We start from the raw sequence: 23,930 nt of genomic DNA on the forward strand, positions 1-23,930 counted from the left end.
TTCCAAAACAGATTTGTTCGTTCTTTTGGCAGTCCATGGTATATTCAGTGTTCTTCACCAACACCACAATTCAAAGGCGTCAGCTCTTCTTCGGTCTTCCTTATTCATTGTCCAGCTTTCACATGCATATGATGTGATTGAAAATACCATGGCTTGGGTCAGGCACACCTTAGTCTTCAAGGTGACATCTTTGCTCTTCAACACTTTAAAGAGGTCCTTTGCGGCAGATTTACCTAATGCAATGCGTCTTTTGATTTCTTGACTGCTGCTTCCATGGCTGTTGATTGTGGATCCAAGTAAAACGAAATCCTTGACAACTTCAGTCTTTTCTCCGTTTATCATGATGTTACTCACTGGTCCAGTTGTAAGGATTTTTGTTTTCTTTATGTTGAGGTGCAATCCATACCGAAGCATGTGGTCTTTGATCTTCAACGCTGCTTAGTTTATCCTTAAACCAGTTTCTTCCCCCAAGTAATTTTTGCCCGTTTGTCACTGCAGTCTAGCTACTGTCTACCAATCATTTATTTGTGTCAATCAAGTATAATAAATAATTTTAAGAAATTTTAAGTTTTTTGTATATAAGCTTTCTTTATAATGTATATTTATGTAATGAAGAATGATGTCCCATTTATTTTTGAAATAGCTAAAAGGAAAAAAAAAAAACAGAATTCCACCAGCCAGTGATTAAAATTTAAAATTAACTGTTGTTAATTTCTTTGAGACCTTTTCCCACAGTCCCAAAAACCAAACCAAACCCCATGCCGTCAAATTGATGCCGACTCATAGCAACCCTATAGGATAGGGTAGAACTGCCCTATAGAGTTTCCAAGGAGCGCCTGGCGGATTTGAACTGCTGACTTCTTGGTTAACAGCCATAGCACTTAACCACTACACCACCAGGGTTTCCTTTCCCATGATAAACCAAACCAAACCAAACCCAGTGCCATCAAATCGATTCCGACTCATAGTGACCCTATAGGACAGAGTAGAACTGCCCCATAGAGTTTCCAAGGAGCACCTGGTGGATTCGAACTGCCAATGCTTTGGTTAGCAGCCGTAGCACTTAACCACTATGCCACCAGGATAGCATGTGTTATTTCACCCATTGAAAAAAATATTTCTTTCCAGTCTTTTTTCCAGTTTTCCTTCCTGATAAAAGAGATATGTCTCTGAAACATGTATAAAAACAGTTCATTCCTAAGCTTCTTTGTTGAAAAGAAATTTATGTATAATGAGTCATATTTAAGCATATATGGCACTTTTCTCCCAGTCCCACTTTTTCCTCCATTCCCCTGCTTCTTGATATTTTAAGTTTAAGATATTTATTCTAAACATAAGGAACAGATTCATAAAATATGTGCACTGCTTTCATAAGGACGAAAAACATTCCTGTCAACACTGTGTGTCTTCATGCATATGTTTAAATGTCATTATCTTTTTGTATATATAAAAATGCTGTCGACAGACAGACTGCACATCTAAAAATGACGGCTACGTGTTATTTCTTGGGACCTTTGCCTCCAGTACAGCAAAACTTAAATATATTGTAGTGCCTACTCTAAGGAGCTTTAACAGTAGCAATTACCTCAACAGGGCAGGAGGTAGAGAAATTCTATGGCATTTCAACACAGTATACATAAGTTTATGCCTTGGTAGGCATCAGCATAAAAGATCAAGTGAGGATAGGTGAGAGAGGAGCCCTGATGGCACAGTGGTTAAAACTCCTCAGCAGCTAACTGAAAGGTCGGCAGTTCAAACCCACCAGGCTCTCCTTGGAGAAAGATGTGGCAGTCTGCTGCCATAAAAGATTTACAGCCTTGGAAACCCTATGGGGTGGCTCTACTCTGTCCTATAGGGTCGCTATGAGTTGGAATTGACTCTACAGCAGTGGGTTTGGTTTTGGTGGGAGTATAGATGACATATTTCTAAAGGGGTAAAAATAAAAACAGTTTACATTTACCAAGTGTTTACTAGTGTTCAAAACACTTCACAAATATTAACTTATTTAATCTATATGACAATTATGTTTTTCCTATTGGGCTAGTAATTTTTTTCTATTTTATTTTCTATTAGGAGTATGTGTGTGAATTTCGTTTTCTATTTTACAGATGAATAAATGAGGCTCAGGAGACTTTAAATAACTTAACAAATTATACAACTAATGAATGGCAGGATGGGGAATTCAACCACAGCTCTGTCTCGTTGCAAAGCCAGACTTCTGTGCACTTCACCATGTTGTCTCTGTAGTGTTTTGCCTGAGAAAAAAGTAATGCAACACAGCGTTGGATTTCAAGCTTTCAGAGACAATGGAAACTTTAGAGTTGTTTTCCAAATTTTCCTTTCTACAATTTTGAAACATATGTCAGGCATGATTTATATACAACATTTACACTAGTCACTAGGCCCATTGTTTAATCACAGTTTCCTTCAAATTAATGCCATTTCTCCTTGATTCCAGAAGTGAAAACTTAATGAAACATCCTTTCTGTGAGACACATGCCAATTCTCTTAAGTCTTTTCTTCTGCAGTAAGAAGAGCCAGGCGATTTGAAAAAACAAAATTGGTGGCCTCCATGAATGAATAGAATAATTGTTTTATTTGTGAAGTGTATTCTACATAGAACCATTTGCTTAGTACCACTATCCTCAGAATCATGATCATTGATACAGTCAGCCTTAGCTGTGCATTTCTTATGAACTGCTTCTAAGTCATTACAGCTTAGAGTTGGCTTCTATCTTGGAGACAATAGCTCTATGTGCCAAGATGGAATGGACTGCCCAGGGAAAAGAGAGGGAGTAACCTCTTGTGGCCAGGATTCAAACAGATCTGGACCAATCTTGTTGGGGAGGTCCTGTTATTACTTGCCATCAAGTTAGCTCTGACTCTTGGAGGGAGACCTCATATATAACAGAACAAAACATTGCTTGGTCCTGTGCCATCCTCAAAATTATTGGTATGTCTGAGCCCATTGTTGCAGCTATTGTATCAATCCATCTCATGGAGGATTTTGCTTATTTTCGCTGACCCTCTACCAAACATAATGTCCTTTGCTAGCAGTTGGTCTTTCCTGATGACTTCTCCAAAGTAAGCAAAACAAAGTCTCACCATCCTCGCTTCGAAGGAGCATTCTGGCTGTACTTCCTCCAAAACTGATTTGTCAGTTTTCTAGAGGTCCATGGTACATTTAATAGTCTTTGCCAACACCATGAGTCAAATGCATCAGTTCTTCTTTGATCTTCCTTTTTCATTGTCCACCGTTCACATGCGTACGAGGCAGTTGAAGACTATGGCTTGGATCAGGCACATCTCAGTGGACAGAGGAACATTTTTACTTTTTAACACTTTAAAGAGGCCTTTTACAGTAGATTTTCCCAATGCTATAGATCCTTTGATTTCCTGACTGCTGCTTCCATGGACATTGATTGTTGATCCAAGTAGAATGAAACACTTGACAACTTCAGTTTCTTAGCCATTTATCTTGATGTTGTTTATTGGTCTAGTTGCAAGGATTTTCAGTTCCCTTATGTTCAGGTGTAATGCATATTGAAGGCTATAGTCTTTGATCTTTACTTTTGGCCAGCAAGGTTTTGTAATCTGCATATTGTAGGTTTTTAATGAATCTTCCTTCAATCCTGGTCCTAGAGGGGATTTAAACTTGAAACACTAGATTAAATAACCCTTAAAGTCCTTCCAAGAATCCCTGGTGGTACAGTGGTTAAGCACTTGGCTGCTAACCAAAAATTCAGTGGTTTGAACCCAGCAGCCACTCGACAGGAGAAAGATGGAGGGGTCTGCTTCCATAAAGATTATAGCCTTGGAAACCCGATAGGACAGTTCTAATGTCCTATAAAGTAGCTATGAGTCAGAATCTACACAACAGCAAAGGGTTTGGTAAAGTCCTTCCAACTTAGAGATCCTGTAATTCACTGTCTCTCATTGATTTGGGAAATGAATAAGTAGTCACTCTTCCTCCCTATATCAGTAACCATTCATTATTTTATCAGCTAGTCTTACAAACATATTTTAGCGGTACCCCCAATGAAAGTAACTAAGGTTTTTTCCTATTACAAGGGAATTTAGTAGTTCTTTAGGAGCCCTCGTGGCACAGTGGTTAAGAATTATGGCTGCTAACCAAAAGGTTGACAGTTCAAATCTACCAGCTGCTCCTTGGAAACCCTATGAGGCAGTTCTACTTTGTCCTGTAGCGTCGCTGTGAGTTGGAATTGACTTGACAGCAACGGATTTGGTTTTTTGGTTTTTTTGTAGTTCTTTGTGTGTTACTGGATCATGTTTAGTATTTATAATTGTCTTCAAAGCAATGCCAGGGATGCATATTTGTGGACAGAACAACTTCATCTGTATTGAATGCATTGTTGAGAGGGTGTCATGAATTGGTTATCTACTTTACAGGCTTATCGTTATAGTTGGAATATCAATAGCAACTGCTGCTTCTATGACAGAGACCAGTTGTGAGGTCCTCAAGTACCAGAAGCATCAAAAAGAACATCCCCAGTAATTTTCAGGAGTAATTTCATTAGGTTCATCCTTCAAAACATAGGAATGATTATCAGTTTATGATTTATCCCATTAAAGTAAAACACTCTCTGTTTACAGTTTTGTTCCTCTCAATCCTTTTGCCAAACTTTTATATAATTTTCTTTTTATAGTCTTAGTTTTTAAAAGTAAGTTCACACTTTGTCAATTGGCATAACATATTGCATAAAACCAATGTTCTACATCCTATTTTGGTGAGTAGCTTCTGGGGTCTTAAACCCTTGTGAGTGGCCATCTAAGATACAACTAATGGTCTCTTCCCATTCAAAGCAAAGGAGAGTAAGGAAAACCAAAAACTCAAGGGAGAAATTAATCCAAAGGACTAACAGATCACATGCACCACAGCCAGAAGAACTAGATGGTACCTGGTTACCACTACCGACCACTCAGACCAGGATCACAATAGAGGGTCCTGGACAAAGCAGAAGAAAAACGTAAAGCAAACAAATAAAATTTATTAAAAAAAAAGGCCAGACTTACTGACCTTATAGAACTGGAGGAATCTCTGAGACTATGACCCTAGGATGCCCCTCTGACTTGGAACTGCAGCCATTCGCAGAAACCGTCTTCCAGCCAAGCAATGGACAGGCCTATAAAACAAACAACATCCGAAAAGAACGTGCTCCATAGAAGAAACAACTATACAAGACCAAAAAGAGCAACATTTGCCAAAAGTAAAGATGAGAAGGCAGGAATGGGTAGGAAAACCAGAGAAAAGCAAATGGGAACACAGGGCGGAAATAGGGAGAGCGCTGACACAATGTGGGGATTGTAGCCAGTGTCATGGAACACTTTGTGTACAATTTGCTGAATGAGAAGCTAACTTACTCTGTAAACTTTCACCTAAAACACAGTGAAATATTAAAAACAGTAAGTTCACAGTGTTGTTCATGGAGCTCTGAGGTGTCGTATTTGCACTGCTCACAATGATTGACTGTCACGTCATAGAAGAGCTCTTAGCTTTCAGAAATAGTAAGGTCCATGTAATGTCATCTCAGAACTATTAGAAACAGAAGGGTGGTGTTGGGTTTTATATTTTTATAGTCTTTGCCTCTATTCTCTGTATTATGAAGCAGATTCATAGCCATTGTATTTGCTTTCAGCTCCTTTATGGGGATGCAGAAAAATAAAAATACATCCAATCTAATGTACAAATTTTTGAGGTTTATGAATCCTCTTTCATGCTTGTTTTAAGCAGTCTCACAGAATTCTCCCTGATTCCTTAAACACCTATACCTGATGTTTTAGAAAAGCCTGTCACCTGGCTGGATGGAAATCCCCAGTCCCCACCTATAGCTAAATCTTCCAAGCATACTTGCAAGTAGACTGCATCAATTGTTCAAGGTCTTCTAAGTGGAGGAAATGGTAGGACATGAAGTCAGGATGTAATGAAGATTATCCTTAGTGGTTTACATTTGCCAGTGCGATGAGGATAAAAAGTGAGTAAAATGCTATCAGTCCTAATGTAGCAAAACATTTACTTACCATTTTCAATAAAATCCAGTTGCCATTGATTTGACTCCGACTCGTGGTGACCCCGTGTGTGTCAGATTAGAACTGTGTTCCATAGGGTTTTCAATAGCTGATTTTTGAGAAGTAGATTGCCAGGCCTTTTTTCTGAGGTGCCTCTGGGTGGACTCGAACCTCCAACCTTTAGGCTATTAGCTGAGTGCGTTAACTGTTTATACCACTCAGGGACTTATTTAACATTTGCGGAACATTTACTATGCAGTAAACACTAGGTAAAAAACTTGTTGAGGTCGAGTCTGACTCATCGCAAACTTACAGGACAGAGTAGAACTGCCCCACAGAGTTTTAGGGAGTGCCTGGTAGATTTAAACTGCCAACCTTTTGGTAGCAACCTTGGCACTTAACCACTACACCTCCAGAGTTTCCAAACACTAGGTAGTGAGTCAGAAATACAGAGGCAAAGAAGACTCCATACTTGCTTTCAAGGCGGTCACAATTAATTGGGAAAGCAGTCAAGTAGAGAATGGCAGAGATGTAGTTTGTTATTATCAGAGCCACGTGGGAGGAGCAGAGAAGTGGGATTGCTGCCATCTGCTCTAGGGCAGGGGCTGGGGGGGAATAGCTGAATCTTTAAAGGATTACTAGGTAAACAAAGGAGGAGAGACCACTTCAGGCAGAGACAGTTCTAAGAGAACTTGGTACATTTTAGAAACTGCAAGTAGTTGGATGACTAAATCTCAGGGTTAAGCAAGGGTGTGCTGGGTGGTGAAGTTAAGAGGGAGAGAAGAGCCAGAGGGGACAACAGTATGAGAGATTTGCATAGCAACATCAATGGATTCTGAGTGCCAAAAATTCAAATTAATAAATTGTAAGCCCTACCCTCAAGGAATTAACAATCTAGTAAGGAAAATACGTAAAACCCAAAACTTCAATATCCAAAGTTATATTTAAAGTAGTACATTCACAGTAGAGTTATTAACTTGTCCCATGAGTCCTTCTTGTATGAAAAAATGTGGAAATGTTTTTAACCATCTGGGAGAGTTTCAGTCCCAGTCATCCTTAGTGTCCAAGCCCATTTGTTGAGTCAATTCTGATGCATAGCAACCCCACAGGACAGAGTAGAGCTGCCCCACAGGGCTTCCAAGGAGCGGCTGGTGAATTGAGCCGCTGACCTTTTGGTTAGCAGCGGAACACTTAACCATTATGCCACCAGGGCTGGTGCAATGGTTAAGAGCTATGGATGGTAACCAAAAGGGTGGCAGCTTGAATCCACCAGCTGCTCCTTGGAAACCCTATGGGGTAGTTCTACTCTGTCCTATAGAGTCACCCTGAATCGGAATCGACTCAACAGGAATCCTTAGAGTGCATGATTAGAAAAGGAGGGGGCTGAAGAATTGGAAATACGGAGGTGGGGTTGGTAAAGCAGGTGGCAGATAAGCAGAGGAAGTTTTTGCAGTGAAACCTGAAGAAAGGTAAGGGGCAGAAACCTAGGCCCCAGAGCTGTACTCTGGCAGTTTTGTGAGGAGGAAGAAAGCCAGAGACGTGCAGCGCAAGCTGACAACATCCGCTTTGGCACAGAGTGATACTGGGCAGCCACACTAAGACTGTACAGTGTCATCCTTGATGATTGGGGAGCATAGATGAGAAGTGCCAGCCAGGAGTAATGTTTCCCCAAACCTTTTCCATCTTTCTCTTTTTTTTAATTACACTTTAGGTGAAAGTTTACAGCTCAAGTTAATTTCTCATACAAAAATTAATAGACATATTGTTTTGTGACATTAGTTGCAATCCCCACAATGTGACAGCATAGTCTACCTTTCCATCCTGGTTTCTTGTGTCCATTCAACCAGTTCCTGCCCCTTCCTGCCTTCTCATCCTGCCTCCAGATAGGAGCTGCCCATTTGGTCTCCTGAATCTGATTGAACTAAGAATAAGAAGCACACTCCTCATATGTATTATTTTTTGTTTTATAGGCCTGTCTAACTAGTCCTTGTCTGAAGAGTGGGCTTTGGGAATGGTTTCAGTTCTGGGTTCTTTTCTATCTCTTGCCTCCAAATTCCTCTTGCCTCTGCATTTCTGGGACCCTTGCAAGGACCTAGGTGGCAGAGGTCCGCAAGTCTAAGTCATAAAGTGAAAGCTATAACAACTGAAATACAGAACCAGCCACAGAAAGGGAAAGCACATACACAGACTCATATTGTGCCTATCATTTGCCACAAGCAAATGTACCAGCAACATGTGAGACTGCTGAAAAGAAAGATCCTGAAGTTTCTAGCAAGCAAGGAAAGATAACTGAGAATTAGCAGTGCCGTCAAGTTGATTCCGACTCATATGATCCCATAAGGTTTCCAAGGCTGTAAATCTACGGAAGCAGACTGCCACTTCCTCCCACGCAGCCACCGGTGGTTTCGAAGCACCAACCTTTTGGTTAGCAGTTGAGCGCCTTAACCATTGTGCCACAGCACTTCTTAGGGAGGCGATAGCAGAAAGAAATTCTAGGCTGAGGTAATGGCCTTGAAGCATGAGGATGCAGAGCATGTTCAGGAACGTCAAGTGGTGGTTTGATGTGTCCAAGGCACAGGCTGGCTAGGGAGTGAGAGGAAGAGGTAAGAGCTAAAGCTGGCAATATTGGCCAGAGCTATTCTATGAAAAGCTCCAGTGAACTCATTTGGACAGTCTGACTTAATTTTTTGCCAAAGGCTTGTTTTAAAACATTAGAAGCAAGTGAGGCCTGCTAAAATTGGAGTTCTTTTTCTTCTCAAAGATGGTAGTAATTGGTGAATTTTTGAGTCTGTGGAACTACCCTAAAGGGCTCCATTATTCCCATGAAAATTAGTAGTTCTTGCGGTAAGGAAATGTTTTAGGAATTGTTGATAATAGGTATGTCAACAACTTCCAATTGCATAATGCCCCTAGAAAGATCCAAATCTTTTTCATGTGTTTCCTTCATACTCCAGAAATAGTATTGGCAAATGTTTAGAGAAGGCAGAAATTTGCCAGAACATACTATTTAAAACCCTAGCTCACCTCTTTATGGAAACCATCTTGGACAAATCTCTGGCATGTCATCTGGACTCTATATTACTTAATTTTGGTGCCCATATGAATCATGTTATGAATTTTATGTGTATTTAGAAAAAAAAAACCTTCTTTTTCTTTTCTGTATCTTGCTCAAGTGCTATAATTTGACCTGAGTCATAATTTCAGTATTCATCTTTTAGTTAAAAGTTTTATTTCCAGATTTTTTATTATTACTTCCACAAGGGATTAAGAAACATCACAACATATGAATTGAAGTACTTTATTGTTTTAAAAAACATAAATTCATGAATGACATTGAGATAAAAAGTAGTGCTATTTATAGGCCTTAAGTTCATCTTCCTCCCCGTTAAAATCAAATCCAGACATCATTTCAGCTAGGACTTGACAAAGTTAATCTAAACAAGTGACAGGACCTTAGAAATGTGGAAAATACCATATTATTTCAGTCAAATCAGGTGTAAAAACTTAAGTGTAATCAGAGTTAGATGGCAGATTTTAATAATAGAACATAGGGCCTTTTGCGGGCTGGTTGTTGTTTGGGGTAACTAATCATAGAGTTACCTCCATTCATTATGTTTCAAATTCCAAAGCTTGCTAGTGCACCAAAATACAATACTTCCTCTTCTTTGAAATCCCTTTCCCCTGGCTGCGAACTTACTCAAGGGGAGAAAGTCGGTAATGGTCAAATTTTTCCATTTCCAGGGCTTGTTTGTAGAAGATAAATGAGGGGCTTTAATTCCTCTCAGTTGGTCAGACCAGAGCCCACAGGAAAGGTCTAGAAACAACACTTTGGAGTCAGTTTGATCGTGCAATTCCAGAACACCCTGTATATGTGTCTTTCAGTAATAGTTGTTACTGCCAATAGTATCTAGTTATGTGGGTCCATAATAGATTCTGTGTGGGGTACCTGAAGGTCCTTCCCATACCATGCTGACGAAACAGCTGGTGCTATTTTTAGATGGAGCCAGTCAGCCTGTAATTTCTTTGACTGTTATTTAGAATGAGTTGGCAAGTTCAAACCATATTTTAGGAATATCCCTGGCATTGTCAGTAAAGACTGGAAGTTGAGCAAAGTTACTTTTTCTTAAATGGATAGTTTTTTTTGTTTTTTAAACATCTATATGATATTGGTTTTATATGATATTTCTGTGAGATCATTAAAAGATGTATTAGATCCACTTTTTAGGCTAGGTATCAACCAAGGAAAATTTTTATTAAGCAATTCTTCACCTGTGATTAGGTTTTGAGATGTAAAACTTATTTCTGTTGTCTTGAAAGAGCCAATTTGGGACGTACTTAGTGCTCTTTTTTATATCCTTTAATGAAGCGTGTCTGTATATCAGGGCACCTATCCTCTTGGTAGGTATAGATATTTTCATCTCTATTTGCACCCCAGAGCTCCAAGGCAATGCAAGACTACTGAACCTACTACTGATGCTTCCTTCCATACCCTTCGGTGATAATCAGACTCATCAAACTGAGATTTGTGAAAGCAAGAAGACACAGATCGTCCGTTTCATTTCACAAGTGAAGAAATTAATGTTCGAAGAAATTAATTGACGTTACTCTTCTGAAGTTTGCATAGCTAATTAATAAAAGAGCTAGAATTAGTACCCAGGTCTCTTGTATTTTAATATACTACGTCTCCTATGTTAGAGGAGCCCTGGTGGCACCATGGTTAAGATCTCGGGTGCTAACCAAAAGATCGGCAGTTCAAATCCACCACCCACTCCTTGGAAACCCTATGGGGCAGTTCTACTCTGTCCTGTGGGATCACTAGAGTCAGAATCAGCTCGACGGCTACGGGTTTGTTTTTTGGCTTTGGGTCTGTGTTAGAAGGAAATTAGGTATGTCTCCTTCCTTTGCTTTTCTCCTACACTTTGAGGCCTAATCCTCCTTTGGTGAACTGCAGAAAGCAAGTGAAGAGTATACACTTCATTCCCTAAACAAGGAGAGAGAAGTCCCAGTCTGCAAGGTGTTTTCAAAATCTGCCCTTTAGGCACAGAAATACATTCTTATTCCATTCAGAGGAGAGAGAACATCAGAACAGTAAGCGCCCTGACTCAGGCCCCTGTTTCCAGGGAAAAGATGGAAGTAGTGGGCAACCAATGAGGATAATTGTCCAGAGACTTAAGATGTATTTTAGATTAGAGATACAAACACACACATGTCCTTTTGAATGATTTGTGTCACGTGGTTTGAAGAATGTCAGTGTAAATTTCATTAAAGTTTCTTTCATTTGGTTAATCATTAGCATTTCAGAAAGACAAAAAGAATATCCCACCAGAATGTTTGGATTCGTTTTACGCAAAAAATATTTAAGCCTAACAGGGTCTTATTAAACATATGGAAATACTGTGTCAGACTACTCTTTTACTGAAAATAAAATTCTTTCTAAATATAAATATGTACTGTTCCAATGATCATCAGACTCATTCCAAGCATCCATCTTAATTTGTATCCAAATTTTAAAAAACTTTTGACTCTGAGCCATTTTTTTTGCCTTAAGTTAGCATGAAATGAGAACTATATTATGCATTAAATGACAAATCAATGGTTACTTTTTTTTTTTAAGATTTAAAGAAAAGATAGTTCGATTTAAAAGTAAAGGCTTTACTCTCAGTAATTTGTCTGTGGTTTTATACTTCAGCATTGCCATATTTGCTTTGGCAAATCACTGTATTTAAAAGTCAATTTAAAAGGGAATCTAAGCACAAAAAGATTCTATTAGAAGTCAGGATAGTAGTTCCCTGTGGTGAGGGTAATGACAAAGTGGTCACGAGGGGCTTCTGGGTGCTGGTGGTCTGTTTCTTTAGGTACTGGTTACACAGGTGTGTTCAGGGATAAGAGGCACACTTATGTGAATGGTTAAGTGCTCAGCTGCTAATTGAAAGGTTGGAGGTTCCAGTCCACCCAGAGGTACCTCAGAAGAAAGGCCTGGTGATCTACTTCTGAAAGGTCACAGCTGTTGAAAACGCTGTGGAGCACAGTTCTGCTCTAACTCGGGGTCACCACGAATAAGGGTCAACTCAATGGCAACTGGCTTTTTAATGTGTCCTATTTATTATCTAACTCCAAATTTAAAAGAATAAAAACTTTTTTTTTAAAAAGAACAGACTGAAAAAATTGATAGATTGTTCTAATATTTTTTCCAAATGTCTTTTCTATACTCTACCAGGAATTTCGATGTGAAATTGCTAAATATTTTCTCAATTCAAGGAAAAATAATGTAAACCTTAATTATTTTTCCTCTTAAGGTAAAAATAGAATAGGATCTTACCTTCTGAGTTTCTGAAATGTGAAATAGTTTTCTTCTTAAACTTTATTGTAAACATGATTTTGTAGACCATCTTTTCTGTTGTTCCCTGGTTTTTTTTTTTTAAATTGTTGTAAGTATATACATAGCACAACATTTCTTATTTAAACATTTTTCACATGTCCAATTCAGTGACACCAGTTACATCAGTCATGTTGTGCAACCATCACCAATATTCTTTGCCAAATTTTCCATCACCATAAACAGAAACTCAATGCTTCCTCAACAATGACTCACCCTTTCCCCCTTGCTCCTGCCCCTGGTAACATTGTTAAACTTTGATGTCAAAACATTGCCTATTCTAGGTATTTCATTTAAGTGAGATCATACGATATTTGTCCTTTTGTGATTGACTTGTTTCACTCAACATAATATCTTCAAGGTTTGTCCATGTTGTATTGTGTATCAGAACTTCATTTCTCTTTATGGCTGAGTAAAATTCCATTGTATGTATATGCCACAATTTGTTTATTGCCCATCAGTTGATGGACATTTAGGTTGTTACCACTTTTGGCTATTATGAAACATGCTGCAGTGAACATTGGTGTACGTGTGTTTATTTGTGTTGCTGCTTTCAAGTCTCTTTTAATAAAATGAAGTATAACTCACTTTTAAGCAGAGCATTTTTCAAATTTATTTGTGTAGTTGATAACAGATAGCTCATTATTCTTTCCCTTTTTTTTTTTTATGTCTTATAAACAGAAGAAATGTTTATTTTTCAAACCGTTCTTGACAGGTTGCCTCTGCCAGAGCAGACATTCATGGGCTATTGGACAACTGGTCAGTCAAGAAGTGGAATGCAAAAATTTTTGTGCCCAGCTGAAACTCGTCATATAGACATAAAGGTTGACATCTTTATTATTTCTTCATTAAATGTTAACATTTTTCTCTATGTTCCCTGGAAAAAATCCATACCATCTCAGAAATGACTTGTTTTGATGTTGTTTTAGGAAAAGATTTAGTTTCTGCTCTCTCAAGCCAATCTGGTTTCTGAGGGACTCATTGTGGGCTCTTCCTATTCCTAGCGGCCAGATAGAATTTCTTGTTTTTCAAGAGAGTTGGGTATGTTGTATATTTTCCTGGGACAGTTACTCCACGATAATTGCCTCCACTTTATATGGTTAAAATGTGATTAAATGTGATTAAAATGTTATGCTTTTTGAGTCTTCAGCCTCTGTTTAGCCATACGTTGTTGCTAGGCTGTCTTCACATGAAAGTTAAAGGAAAAGAATATCAGCCACTAGTTGCAATAGAAACCACTCTAGGTACTTTAAACAGAAAGGGATTTACTATGAGAAATTAGGTACTTATAAAATAGTTAGAAAGGGCAGGAGGGGCAGAAGTCAGAGGGTTGCGAGCGAACTTCTAGATTCAAATCAGTGCTTAAGGTAGGTAGAAGACCAGAGTTGGCAGACTTTTTTTGTAAGAGGCCAGATAGTAAATATTTTAGGCTCTGTAGCTGTATGGACTCTGCTGCAACTACTGCAAAAGGAGCCATAGACAATACATTAAAACCAGAGTATGGCCATGTTTCATAGTTCGCCAGCTCCTGCAGTAAGCATGGCATCTGGCTGCTCAAATTTGTCAGAGCTTCCTTGTCAGGTGTAGCTGCGGGAAGATGGCCACTGCTTCTATTCTGCCATCCAAATCTCATGCAAGTTCATTGGCAAAACCTAAATCACATCCAGGACCTTTGCGGCAAGGGAGCTGAGGAAAGTAGTTTTTAGATAGAAAGGGATGGGTAGAGATACCATCATAGTCCGTATCTAGCCCAAATATTTTTAATTAATTAAGGACTGTAGAGCATGCGAGGAGCCCTGGTGGTACAGTGGTTAAGTACTTGGCTGCTAACCAAAAGGTTGGCGATTTGAACCCATGAGCCACTGAGGGAAAGAGATGTGGCAGTCTGCTCCCAAAAAGATTACAGCCTTGGAAACCCAATGGGACAGCTGTCGTGCTTGTCCTATAGGGTTGCTATGAGTCAGAATCAACTTTATGGCACTGGGTTTGGTTTTTGTTTGCAGATCATTGGAATTTCAGTTAAATCTACATAGTTCTTCCAGAAGTGATATATAAGTACCCAATACTAATGTCCATAACATTATTGAATTAAATCCCTCTTGCTCATATTTAGATTGAACAGTTAGCACCATGTGTGAAATACTTTACCTTTAATAAGCAACACTAATGGTTATCATTTTTTTTTAATTCAAATGTTACATTTTCTACATTTTACTTCAAAGACCCAGGTTCAGCCCTTACATTTCTATATAATATTATCATATTTTTGAGTCTTATTAAAGCTGGAAAATAATCATCCTTCACAGTGAAATACATCAGGCCCTGGTTCATTCTTTTACAAATTATTTTCCTGGTTTGGACAGCTCTGGATCCTGGTACTTGGAGTTCAAAACTGGCTCTTGATTTAGGAAGGAATGAAGTAATGGTGTATTTTGTGAGTAAGAAGAAAAGAGAGAGAGAAATAAGATAGCACATGTGAAAGCATTTATAAACACAAGTATATGGTATTATTGTTATAAGTAACATGCCAGAAAACAAAATGAGACGAGATATATCAGGAATGCTTGAATTCTGATTCTACAATTTGGAAGAACTTCAGCTTTTCTCTCTTTTGGTGACTACTCAAATTTTTTAACTCAGATAACTACCTTATTGTAGGGTCCAGTGCTTATAAACATACAGGAGTATCCAATAGAAAGACATGAAGAAAGGTCTCTCACTTTTACTGAAGAATGTGCCTCCTGGAAGTTACCGCTGGATGAAATTAACTTAGTCTGTGACATCGCTACATCGCAGGGTATGTCAGCTTATACTTTTGACTTTTCCTTCCTGCACAGATTTTTTTTCAAGGGATTAAAATAATCTCTAGGCATCCGGAAGTCTATGATAGACTCAGGGACTGTCATTCTTAGATCAGATAGCAATTATATATAATTTAGAACTAATTTCCTGTAATAACCTAACAAAATGCTATTGTAGAATCCACATAAGCACGGCTGGGTTTGTGTGCATATGTCTGTTTCTCATTACTATTGTAGCACAAAGTTAAACACACCCAGCTGGGTGTTAAAAATAGAAAGAGGAAAGAAAAAGGAAAAACGTTGGATTTTTTTTGGCTGGATTCTGGTTTGGTGATTGCAGGGCTGGAGTGACTCAGAGTCACTAAAACTTCTCATTGTAAAGAATGCAAATAAAGGGTGTGGATTCTTGGCATCTACATCTCTGAACTGTTGCCACTACCCACTGATTCATGCAGGGTGCCCTGGGCGACTTTTGGCAGACCTTCCTCAGTTAGTGTCAGTTACCAAGGTGATATAAACAGAAGTGGGGATGGGGAGGTTAACAGGACTAAGATGGGGATCGTTTAGGGAAAAATCAGTAGCTGGCTTTTGTTCCTAGAAGTTCTCTGAATATTGTTTGTTCCCCCAAATTGCCTATTTTGAGTAAGAATTCGTGTTTTTTTTTTAAAAAAAAAATTTACAAGTTTTTCCCTAACAGATTGGTCCTCTTTTCCAGATTTTTTACCTTTACTGGTAGAGAGAATGTATGCGACGTTCAGGATAAAGTCTGAACTTTGGTCCTTGTCTAGTATTTAGGGATTGTAAATAAATGTGAAAGACCTAGCAATCTGCTTCCATGAAGTCTGCAGCCTAGAAAACCCTATAGGGCAGTCCTACTTGACAGCACCTAACAAAAACAAAGTGTGCTGTCGTCCTCTGCCCCGTGTCTATGGCCCCATGTCTACGGCAGGCAGGGCTAATCAGTTGCGGCAGTTTCCTCATTAAAGCTGGTCAGAGTCTGAGAATTCTTCTCAACACAACATTCCAGGCAGTTGCTGCTAGTCAGTCAGAGTGGGCACTGAAAAATGAAACTCATTGGCTGTCCTTGGTATAAATTTAATTCTCTACTTCAATACTGGCCACATTTGCAAGTTGTTTTTTTTAACCTATTCTTTGCATTTATGAGAGAAAAGAGCATTTTGTTAGGTTAAAATCAGATATATATATATATATATATATATATATAGACAGAGAGTTCATATTAGTGCTTCTTTAACTTTAAAGTGCGTAGGAATCTTCTGGAGTCCCTGAGTGGTACAAACGGTTGACATGCTTGGCTACTAAACAAAAGATTGGAGGTTTGAATCTACCCAGAGGTGCCTCAGAAGAAAGACCTGGCGATTTACTTCTGAAAAATCAGCTATTGAAAACCCTGTAGAGCGCATGCTTTGCCATGAGTCAGAATCAACTTGACGGCAACTGATTATATGTTGTAAATAAATATATATGATATAAATACATATTTATATATATATAAATATGTGTGTGTGTATTTTTTGGGGGGGGGTGTATATATACACACACACACATAAATATATGGAGCCCTGGTGGCACAGTGATTAATAGCTCAGCTGCTAACCAAAAGGTTGACATTTCACATCCACCAGTGGCTGCTTGGAAACCCTATGGGGCAGTAGTTCTACTCTGTCCTGTAGGATCACTATGAGTCAGAATTGACTCAACAACAACAGGTTTTGGTATATATATATGTGTGTGTGTGTGTGTATATATAATTTTTTGTGGCCAAAGACTGAACAACACTTCATGCTTGCCTTAAAAATGATGCCTTGGTGCTGCTGACAGTATTTATGACACAAAAGCTGCTTAATTCCTTGCCTTAAGGTGTTCATATATAAAAATCATGGGACACATAGTCCAGAGCCTTGCCTTGCTCATCAAAGTGAAGGCCTCAAACCAGCAGCATCCAGCATGGTTGGAAATGCAGGCTCTGACACCTCACCCAGACCTACGGAATCAGAATCTGCCTTTTCATTGGATCCCCAGGTGATTCCTATGCACTTTAAAGTTGAAGGAGCACTTTTGAATAAAGAGTCAAAAAATGGGCCTAGGCAAGTTCGAAAAGGCAAATTTTATAATAAATTCCCAAATAACGAACCAAAGTTTGGAAAATCATGTCCACAGAGCTCGATTTAGAAAATGGAATTATTTGTGGTGAGAAAAGCCTAAAGATCTGGTAACTGCCTAGAAAATGACAGATTAGTGAGTAGAAGTTGTTGACCAACTGTTGTTGATCTGAACCAGCAACAAAACAAGAGAAACAGACCTTTATTGCAACACAAAGTACTTTGCTTCTGTATAAGGAAGAATTTTCTGACACTGAGGATTGTTAAATATTTAATGGTGTTATTGTGGAATTCGTTTGGGAACAAATAGGTACTTATTTTCCTAGAATAGATAGATGTGGCCCTTGCTTAGTTTAGGGCAGGAACTAAATGACCTCTCATGGGCTTTTTCACCCTAATCAATCCATCTACAAATTACCTTCTGAGTTTCAACTGTGTATTTAACCTCATGATTCAGTTTTTGCTGAGTCTTTTGACTTATCAGGACATCTGTTGCATTCCACAAAATTAACACCTTTTTGTCATTTCAGAAAATGATGAAAACACTCTGTATGTAGTTACATGCAATCCCGTTACTCTACACTTTATGGATATGACTCGGAAGAGCGCCCACTTTGTGGACCTTTATGACATCTTCCCAAGAACCGCCAGTGGAGTTTGGCAGCCATTTGTGACAGTGGCACCTCTGGGAAATCCCCTCAGAGGTCAAGTGGTTCTCCATGAACATCAGGTAACGCATACCAGGCTTACTCTTATGCTGCGATTAGAGGGAAAAGGCAAGGTTGATGTGTAATCTATAACTGAAAATATATGCTTTCATAGAGATGGAGGAGAGAGGCTGGAGGGAGGGGTTAGGAGCTTTTTTAACAGTACTTCAAATGCAGAGACTTATACTTGACCTCTAAGTCTTGAAACATGTAAATCAAGGTTTCTTAACCTTGGCAATATTGACATTTTGGGCTGGATAATTGTTTGTTATGAAGGTGGCTTTTTTTTTTTTTTTCAAAGATAGACTACAAGTAAGGCAACAACTAAATAAGCCAATTTCAAATCTAGAAACGGGACTGGGAGTCCTAGGGGGTGATGGGCGTGAGGTGGGAAGAGTTGGGCAAATGAACAGTTTTAAAAAGAGGGCTGAGAGATCTCTTCTTAAAGAAGATGAAATTTGACCGGAGATCTGAATGACATTCTTTTTGTAGAGTCAGCCATGTAAATATACTGAGTGGAATGCACTGAGATCCTTTAGTAGCTACTGATACTCAAGTTCTATCCATCATGAATATTCCAAGACAGCACTCAAGAAGACTACAGGGGCCTAGAATCGGGCTAAAAATAATTCCAAACAGAAAGTATAGATCAAAAGACAGACTCTGTTTCAATTAGTGAGAACTCTAGAAGTCCAAGTGAGCTTGTACTATACCAACAGAAAGGAGTTGTGGTGGCACAGTGGTTAAGCACTCAGCTACTAACTAAGAGGTTAGCAGTTTGAATCCACTAGCTGCTCCACAGGAGAGAGATGTGGCAGTCTCCTTCTGTAAAGATTATAACCTTGGAAACTCTACGGAACTGTTCCTCTTGTTCCTGTGGGGTCATTATGAGTTGGAATTGACTGAATGGCAATGGGTGTTGGGTTTTATACCAATAGAAAAGGGTCTAATGTGTATGTGTATCTACTGTCTACCTAGTATCTACCAAGTACTTTACTAGGCATATTATTCTTTCAGTAAATATTTACATGTGCCTAGTGTTGGGGAATCAACTTCACGGCAACAGGTTTTAGTGTTGGGGACACTGCAGTTAAAAAAAAAACCCAAAATCTTTGTCCTCAAGAGATTATTCTGGTTGGGGATGGGGGTGGGGGTGGTAGACAATGTTGTTGTTGTTGTTGTTAGGTGCCGTCAAGTCGGTTCCGACTTATAGCGACCCTATGCACAGCAAAACGAAACACTGCCCGGTCCTGCGCCATCCTTACAATCATTGTTATGCTTGAGCTCATTGTTGCAGCCACTGTGTCAGTCCACCTCCTTGAGGGTCTTCCTCTTTTCCGCTGACCCTGTACTCTAATACCAAGCATGATGTCCTTCTCCAGGGACTCATCCCTCCTGACAACATGTCCAAAGTATGTAAGACGCAGTCTCGCCTTCTTTGCCTCTAAGGGGCATTCTGGCCGCACTTCTTCCAAGACAGATTTGTTTGGTCTTTTGGCAGTCCATGGTATATTCAATATTCTTCGCCAACACCACGATTCAAAGGCGTCAACTCTTCTTCAGTCTTCCTTATTCATTGTCCAGCTTTCACATGCATATGATGCGATTGAAAATACCATGGCTTGGGTCAGGTGCACCTTAGTCTTCAAGGTGACATCTTTGCTCTTCAACACTTTGAAGAGGTCATTTGCAGCAGATTTGCCCAAAGCAGTGTGTCTTTTGGTTTCTTGACTGCTGCTTCCATGGCTGTTGATTGTGGATCCAAGTAAAATGAAATCCTTGACAACTTCAACCTTTTCTCCATTTATCATGATGTTGCTCATTGGTCCAGTTGTGAGGATTTTTGTTTTCTTTACGTTGAGATGTAATCCATACTGAAGGCTGTGGTCTTTGATCTTCATTAGTAAGTGCTTAAGTCCTCTTCACTTTCAGCAAGCAAGGTTGTGTCGTCTGCATAATGCAGGTTGTTAATGAGTCTCCCTCCAATCCTGATGCCCCGTTCTTCATATAGTCCAGCTTCTCAGATTATTTGCTCAGCATACAGATTAAATAGGTATGGTGAAAGAATATAACCCTGACCCACACCTTTCCTGACTTTAAACCAATCAGTATCCCCTTGTTCTGGCCAAACAACTGCCTCTTGATCTCTGTAAACATTCCTCATGAGCACAATTAAGTGTTCTGGAATTCCCATTCTTCGCAGTGTTATCTGTGACACTGCGGCAGACAATAAGTACAAGAAATAATTAGATTATATATCAAGTTAGAAGGTGAGGAGCAAGGGTGAGTAAGACAGAGACTGGGAGGAAGACTGCAATTTTAAACAGGGTGGTCAGGGATTGGCTCACTGAGAAGCAAAGACTTGATGAAGGTGAGGAGAAGAGGAGGTATCTGGAAGAAGGGTGTCCCCCCTGCCCCCGCAAAGGGAATAGTAAGTGCAAAGGCCCTGAGGCTAAAGCATGCCTCTTCCTCTTTAAAGAAGTGTGGTGGAGAAGGCTGAATGAAGGAAAGATTAAGATGAGCTAAAGCCAAAGAGGTCACTGGGTGGGTTGGGGTAAGAACTAGATTGAAGCAAGAGAAGCAGACTGCACAGAGCTGTGTAGGCCATTGTAAGGTTCTGGGCTCATCCTCAGAGTGAAAGAGGAAGGCATTACAGGGTTTTGAGCAGAAGAATGATCTGATCTAACTTATATTTTTAAAAGATTACTCTGGCTGCACTGTGGCGAGTAGTCTGTAGATGCTAAGGCAAAATATGGGAAACTATTTAAGAGATTTTTGCAAAAACCTTAGCAAGAGATTGCAGGTTTGGGGTAGAATGGAGGGTGTAAGTAGCAATGGGTTCTGGTGCCCTTTTGAACATAGGAACAAAAGGATTTCCCAACAGATGAGATGGATGGAATGAGTCAAAGTAGAGGCAAAGGCAACTTCAAAGTTTAGGGCCTGAGCAACTGAAAGGATGGAGTTGTCAACTGAGATGGGGAAGGAATAGGTTTGGGACGGAAGAGCAGATATTTTATTAAATTTGCAATGTCTATTAAACATCCAAGTGGATGATGAGTCCAGAGTTCAATGGAGAGGTCAGAACAGGAAATGTAGATTTGGGAGTCATTGGCATATAAGTGATATTTAAAGCCATGAGATTAAAAGAGGTTACCTAGGGAGGGAATGTGGGTAGAGAAGGGAAGCCCTAGGGTACTAATATATTAAGAAGTAAAGGAGGTAAGAAGTAATCAACAAAGGGGATTGGGTGTGAGTGTCCAGTGAAGTAAATGGATAAACCAGAAGAATGTGGTATCTCGTAAGGCAAGTGATGAATTTCTCAAGTAGGAGGATTAATGGTTAAACCCTGATAATGTGTCAGTAGGATATTATGTACATTATTTCATGTTATTCTTCCAACTGCCAATGAGGCAGCTGTTAGCCATGTTTACATTGGAGGAAACTGAGGCTCAGAGGGTTGAAGTAACTTGCCCAGCAAATATGTAGTGGAACTGAGATTCAAGCCAAATTGGATTGGCCCCACCATAATTAAACTTATCCACTCTCCCACCTCACTGCAGATACTTGGGGAAAAGCTTAGGATGAAAAATTTTTAAGTATTCGTAATAGGAAAATGTTAAAGAAATATAATGTTACTTACAAGTATTTTAAGTTACTAGGAAAGCAAAGTGTTACCAAGAAACAATACTTTTAGACTATAATTAATCAAGAGGAAAATATTGTATAAGTAGCATGTCAGTAACCCAAGGGTTGGCTGTTTGAACCCACCCAGTGGCTCTGTGGGAGAAAGACCTGGCAATCTGCTTCTGTAAAGATTACAGCTTAAGAAAACCCTATGGAGCAGTTCTACTCGGTGAGTCAGATTCGACTCAGTGGCACCCAACGACAACTATTATTATTTTTTATTTTTATTCACTGAGTCTCAATTTATCATAAATTGTGAGTTAAGATTTTTTTTCTGGCTTTATTTTTACTTTTTTTTTTTTCATTTTTACTTTCTTCTAGAAGCAGAGCTTATAAATATTCAGATATTGCTACTAAAAATTTGTGTTCAGCAGATTGGAGTAAGAGTTTTTACCCTACAGGTTTCCAACAAAGTATCAGTGCCATTGGATTAAATTCTATAGCCAGAAGAATCTGCCATAAAAAGCATATATCTCAGTGAAATTTAGTTCAGTAAGCCAGTAAGATGTGGATGAGAATCTAAATTTAGCCTGTTTATTCAGTCAGTCCTGCCAGATTTTTAGCTATCAAATTAACTGTCGAATTTACATATACAAATTCTTTCAAAACACCAGATTATTACGTTCTCCGCAAGTGCTTTATTTTCTCAAAGGATTCAATTATTTGGCATCCTTGTTGATTAATATTGTTTGACCATAACGATTTCATCAAAGAAAATATACTTTTCATTGTAAAGATGTGCTTGAGCTCCATAGTCAACACCTTGCCACCCTGCGCACTTATTTGCTGCCTTACTAATGCTTTGGCCATAGTTTCAACAGTTTTCCAGAAAGCCACCTTAGTACTCTGAGCAGATGTACACAGCACATCTGGATACCTTCCCTCAGTACCTGTCCTCTGACCAGCTTCTTTTCCCACAGAGGATATCTTAGCTGTGTATTTTATAGTATGGCCCTTTTGTGATCTAAAAAAAAAAAAAAAAGACCCATTTAATTCCAAATGAACAGGATGCAGCTGCAAAATTTACCAAATGATAAATAGTTTTAGGCTTATTTAAAAAATGAGCTTAATGCTATCGCTTCCTTCTTCTGCATGTTGCCCTGACTGAAAATGAAGCTGAAACACAGCAGAGAAGGACTTCCATTAATTCGTTTATCCCTTGCCTTTAAGATAAAGCTTTGCTACAGATGCCTTTCCCTGGTTACTTTAAGAAGTTGTTCAAAAATTCTTTGCTCAAATAAAGTCTTAAGTGAGGAAAGGGAAACTTTGCCATGCCTAAAAATAAAAAAAATAAAAACAAAACCCTCCCCCCATGAGATTACTTATTACATCTGTACAAAGTTTAGAATTTCAGATTTGGGGACATTGAGGTCATCCAGAGGTTACATTTCTCCCAGTCAGATACAAACATAATAAAATTGCACACTTGCTTCTCCTCCCTGCCCCCCTTAAAGAGATGCCAAAGCCACAGTTACATGTCCTCCTGTGTGACGCAAAATTCTATTTTTAAACTCAGACAAAATATATCATTAGTCATTTACAGAAGGAAACCATTAACATCTAAAAGGATGGAGCAACAGAACTCCCTCATGTTGCCAATTGCTTATAAAACTCATTCTAAATACAGCAATGGCTGGAAATTGTGTGTGTGTGTGTGTGTGTTTTCTATCACTTAGAAAGATAACAGCTTTTCAGTTCACTTATGCCAAGTTGTGAGTATATAAGTAATAAACCCTAAAAAAGGAAGAAAAATTTAAAACTGTACTGACTTATTTTTCTACTTAATCTTATCTGCTTCATCTTCTGCTTATTTTCTACTTAATCATCTTTTGGGATAAAACTTACTATTTTTAGTACTGTCTTTTGTTTAGAAAAATTGATATTATCCCAATTTGCTTAGCTGCCAGGAATTAATGATAATGTTGTACATATTTATTATATAAAAAATGCTTTTAGCCCGTAAAAAATAAATTCTCAATCAAAATAGATTTAATATGCTGTTGTTGTTAGGTGCCGTTGAGTTGGTTCCAACTCATAGCGCCCCTGTGTACAATAGAACAAAACACTGCCTGGTCCTGCGCCATCCTCACAATCGTTATGCTTGAGCCCACGGTTGCAGCCACTGTGTCAGTCCATCTCGTTGAGGCTCTTCCTCTATTTTGCTGACCCTATACTTTACCAAACATGATGTACTTCTTCAGGGACTGATCCT

The 23,930-nt window shown here is 38.9% G+C and overlaps 1 protein-coding gene across 2 annotated transcripts in view; it reads left to right on the plus strand.

The window, feature by feature from the left end:
* VWA8 (von Willebrand factor A domain containing 8) overlaps window positions 1-23,930 on the plus strand; it is a 481,697-nt gene that overhangs the window by 283,498 nt on the left and 174,269 nt on the right. For both annotated transcript variants that reach the window (XM_049853196.1, XM_049853197.1), the window contains exons 27-29: window positions 13,119-13,227; window positions 15,062-15,200; window positions 17,858-18,057. In XM_049853196.1, coding sequence (XP_049709153.1) covers window positions 13,119-13,227; window positions 15,062-15,200; window positions 17,858-18,057 — 448 coding nt within the window. The remainder of the gene's footprint in view (window positions 1-13,118; window positions 13,228-15,061; window positions 15,201-17,857; window positions 18,058-23,930) is intronic.

This window comes from Elephas maximus, chromosome 14, assembly GCF_024166365.1.
Source record: "Elephas maximus indicus isolate mEleMax1 chromosome 14, mEleMax1 primary haplotype, whole genome shotgun sequence".
NCBI lineage: Eukaryota > Metazoa > Chordata > Mammalia > Proboscidea > Elephantidae > Elephas > Elephas maximus.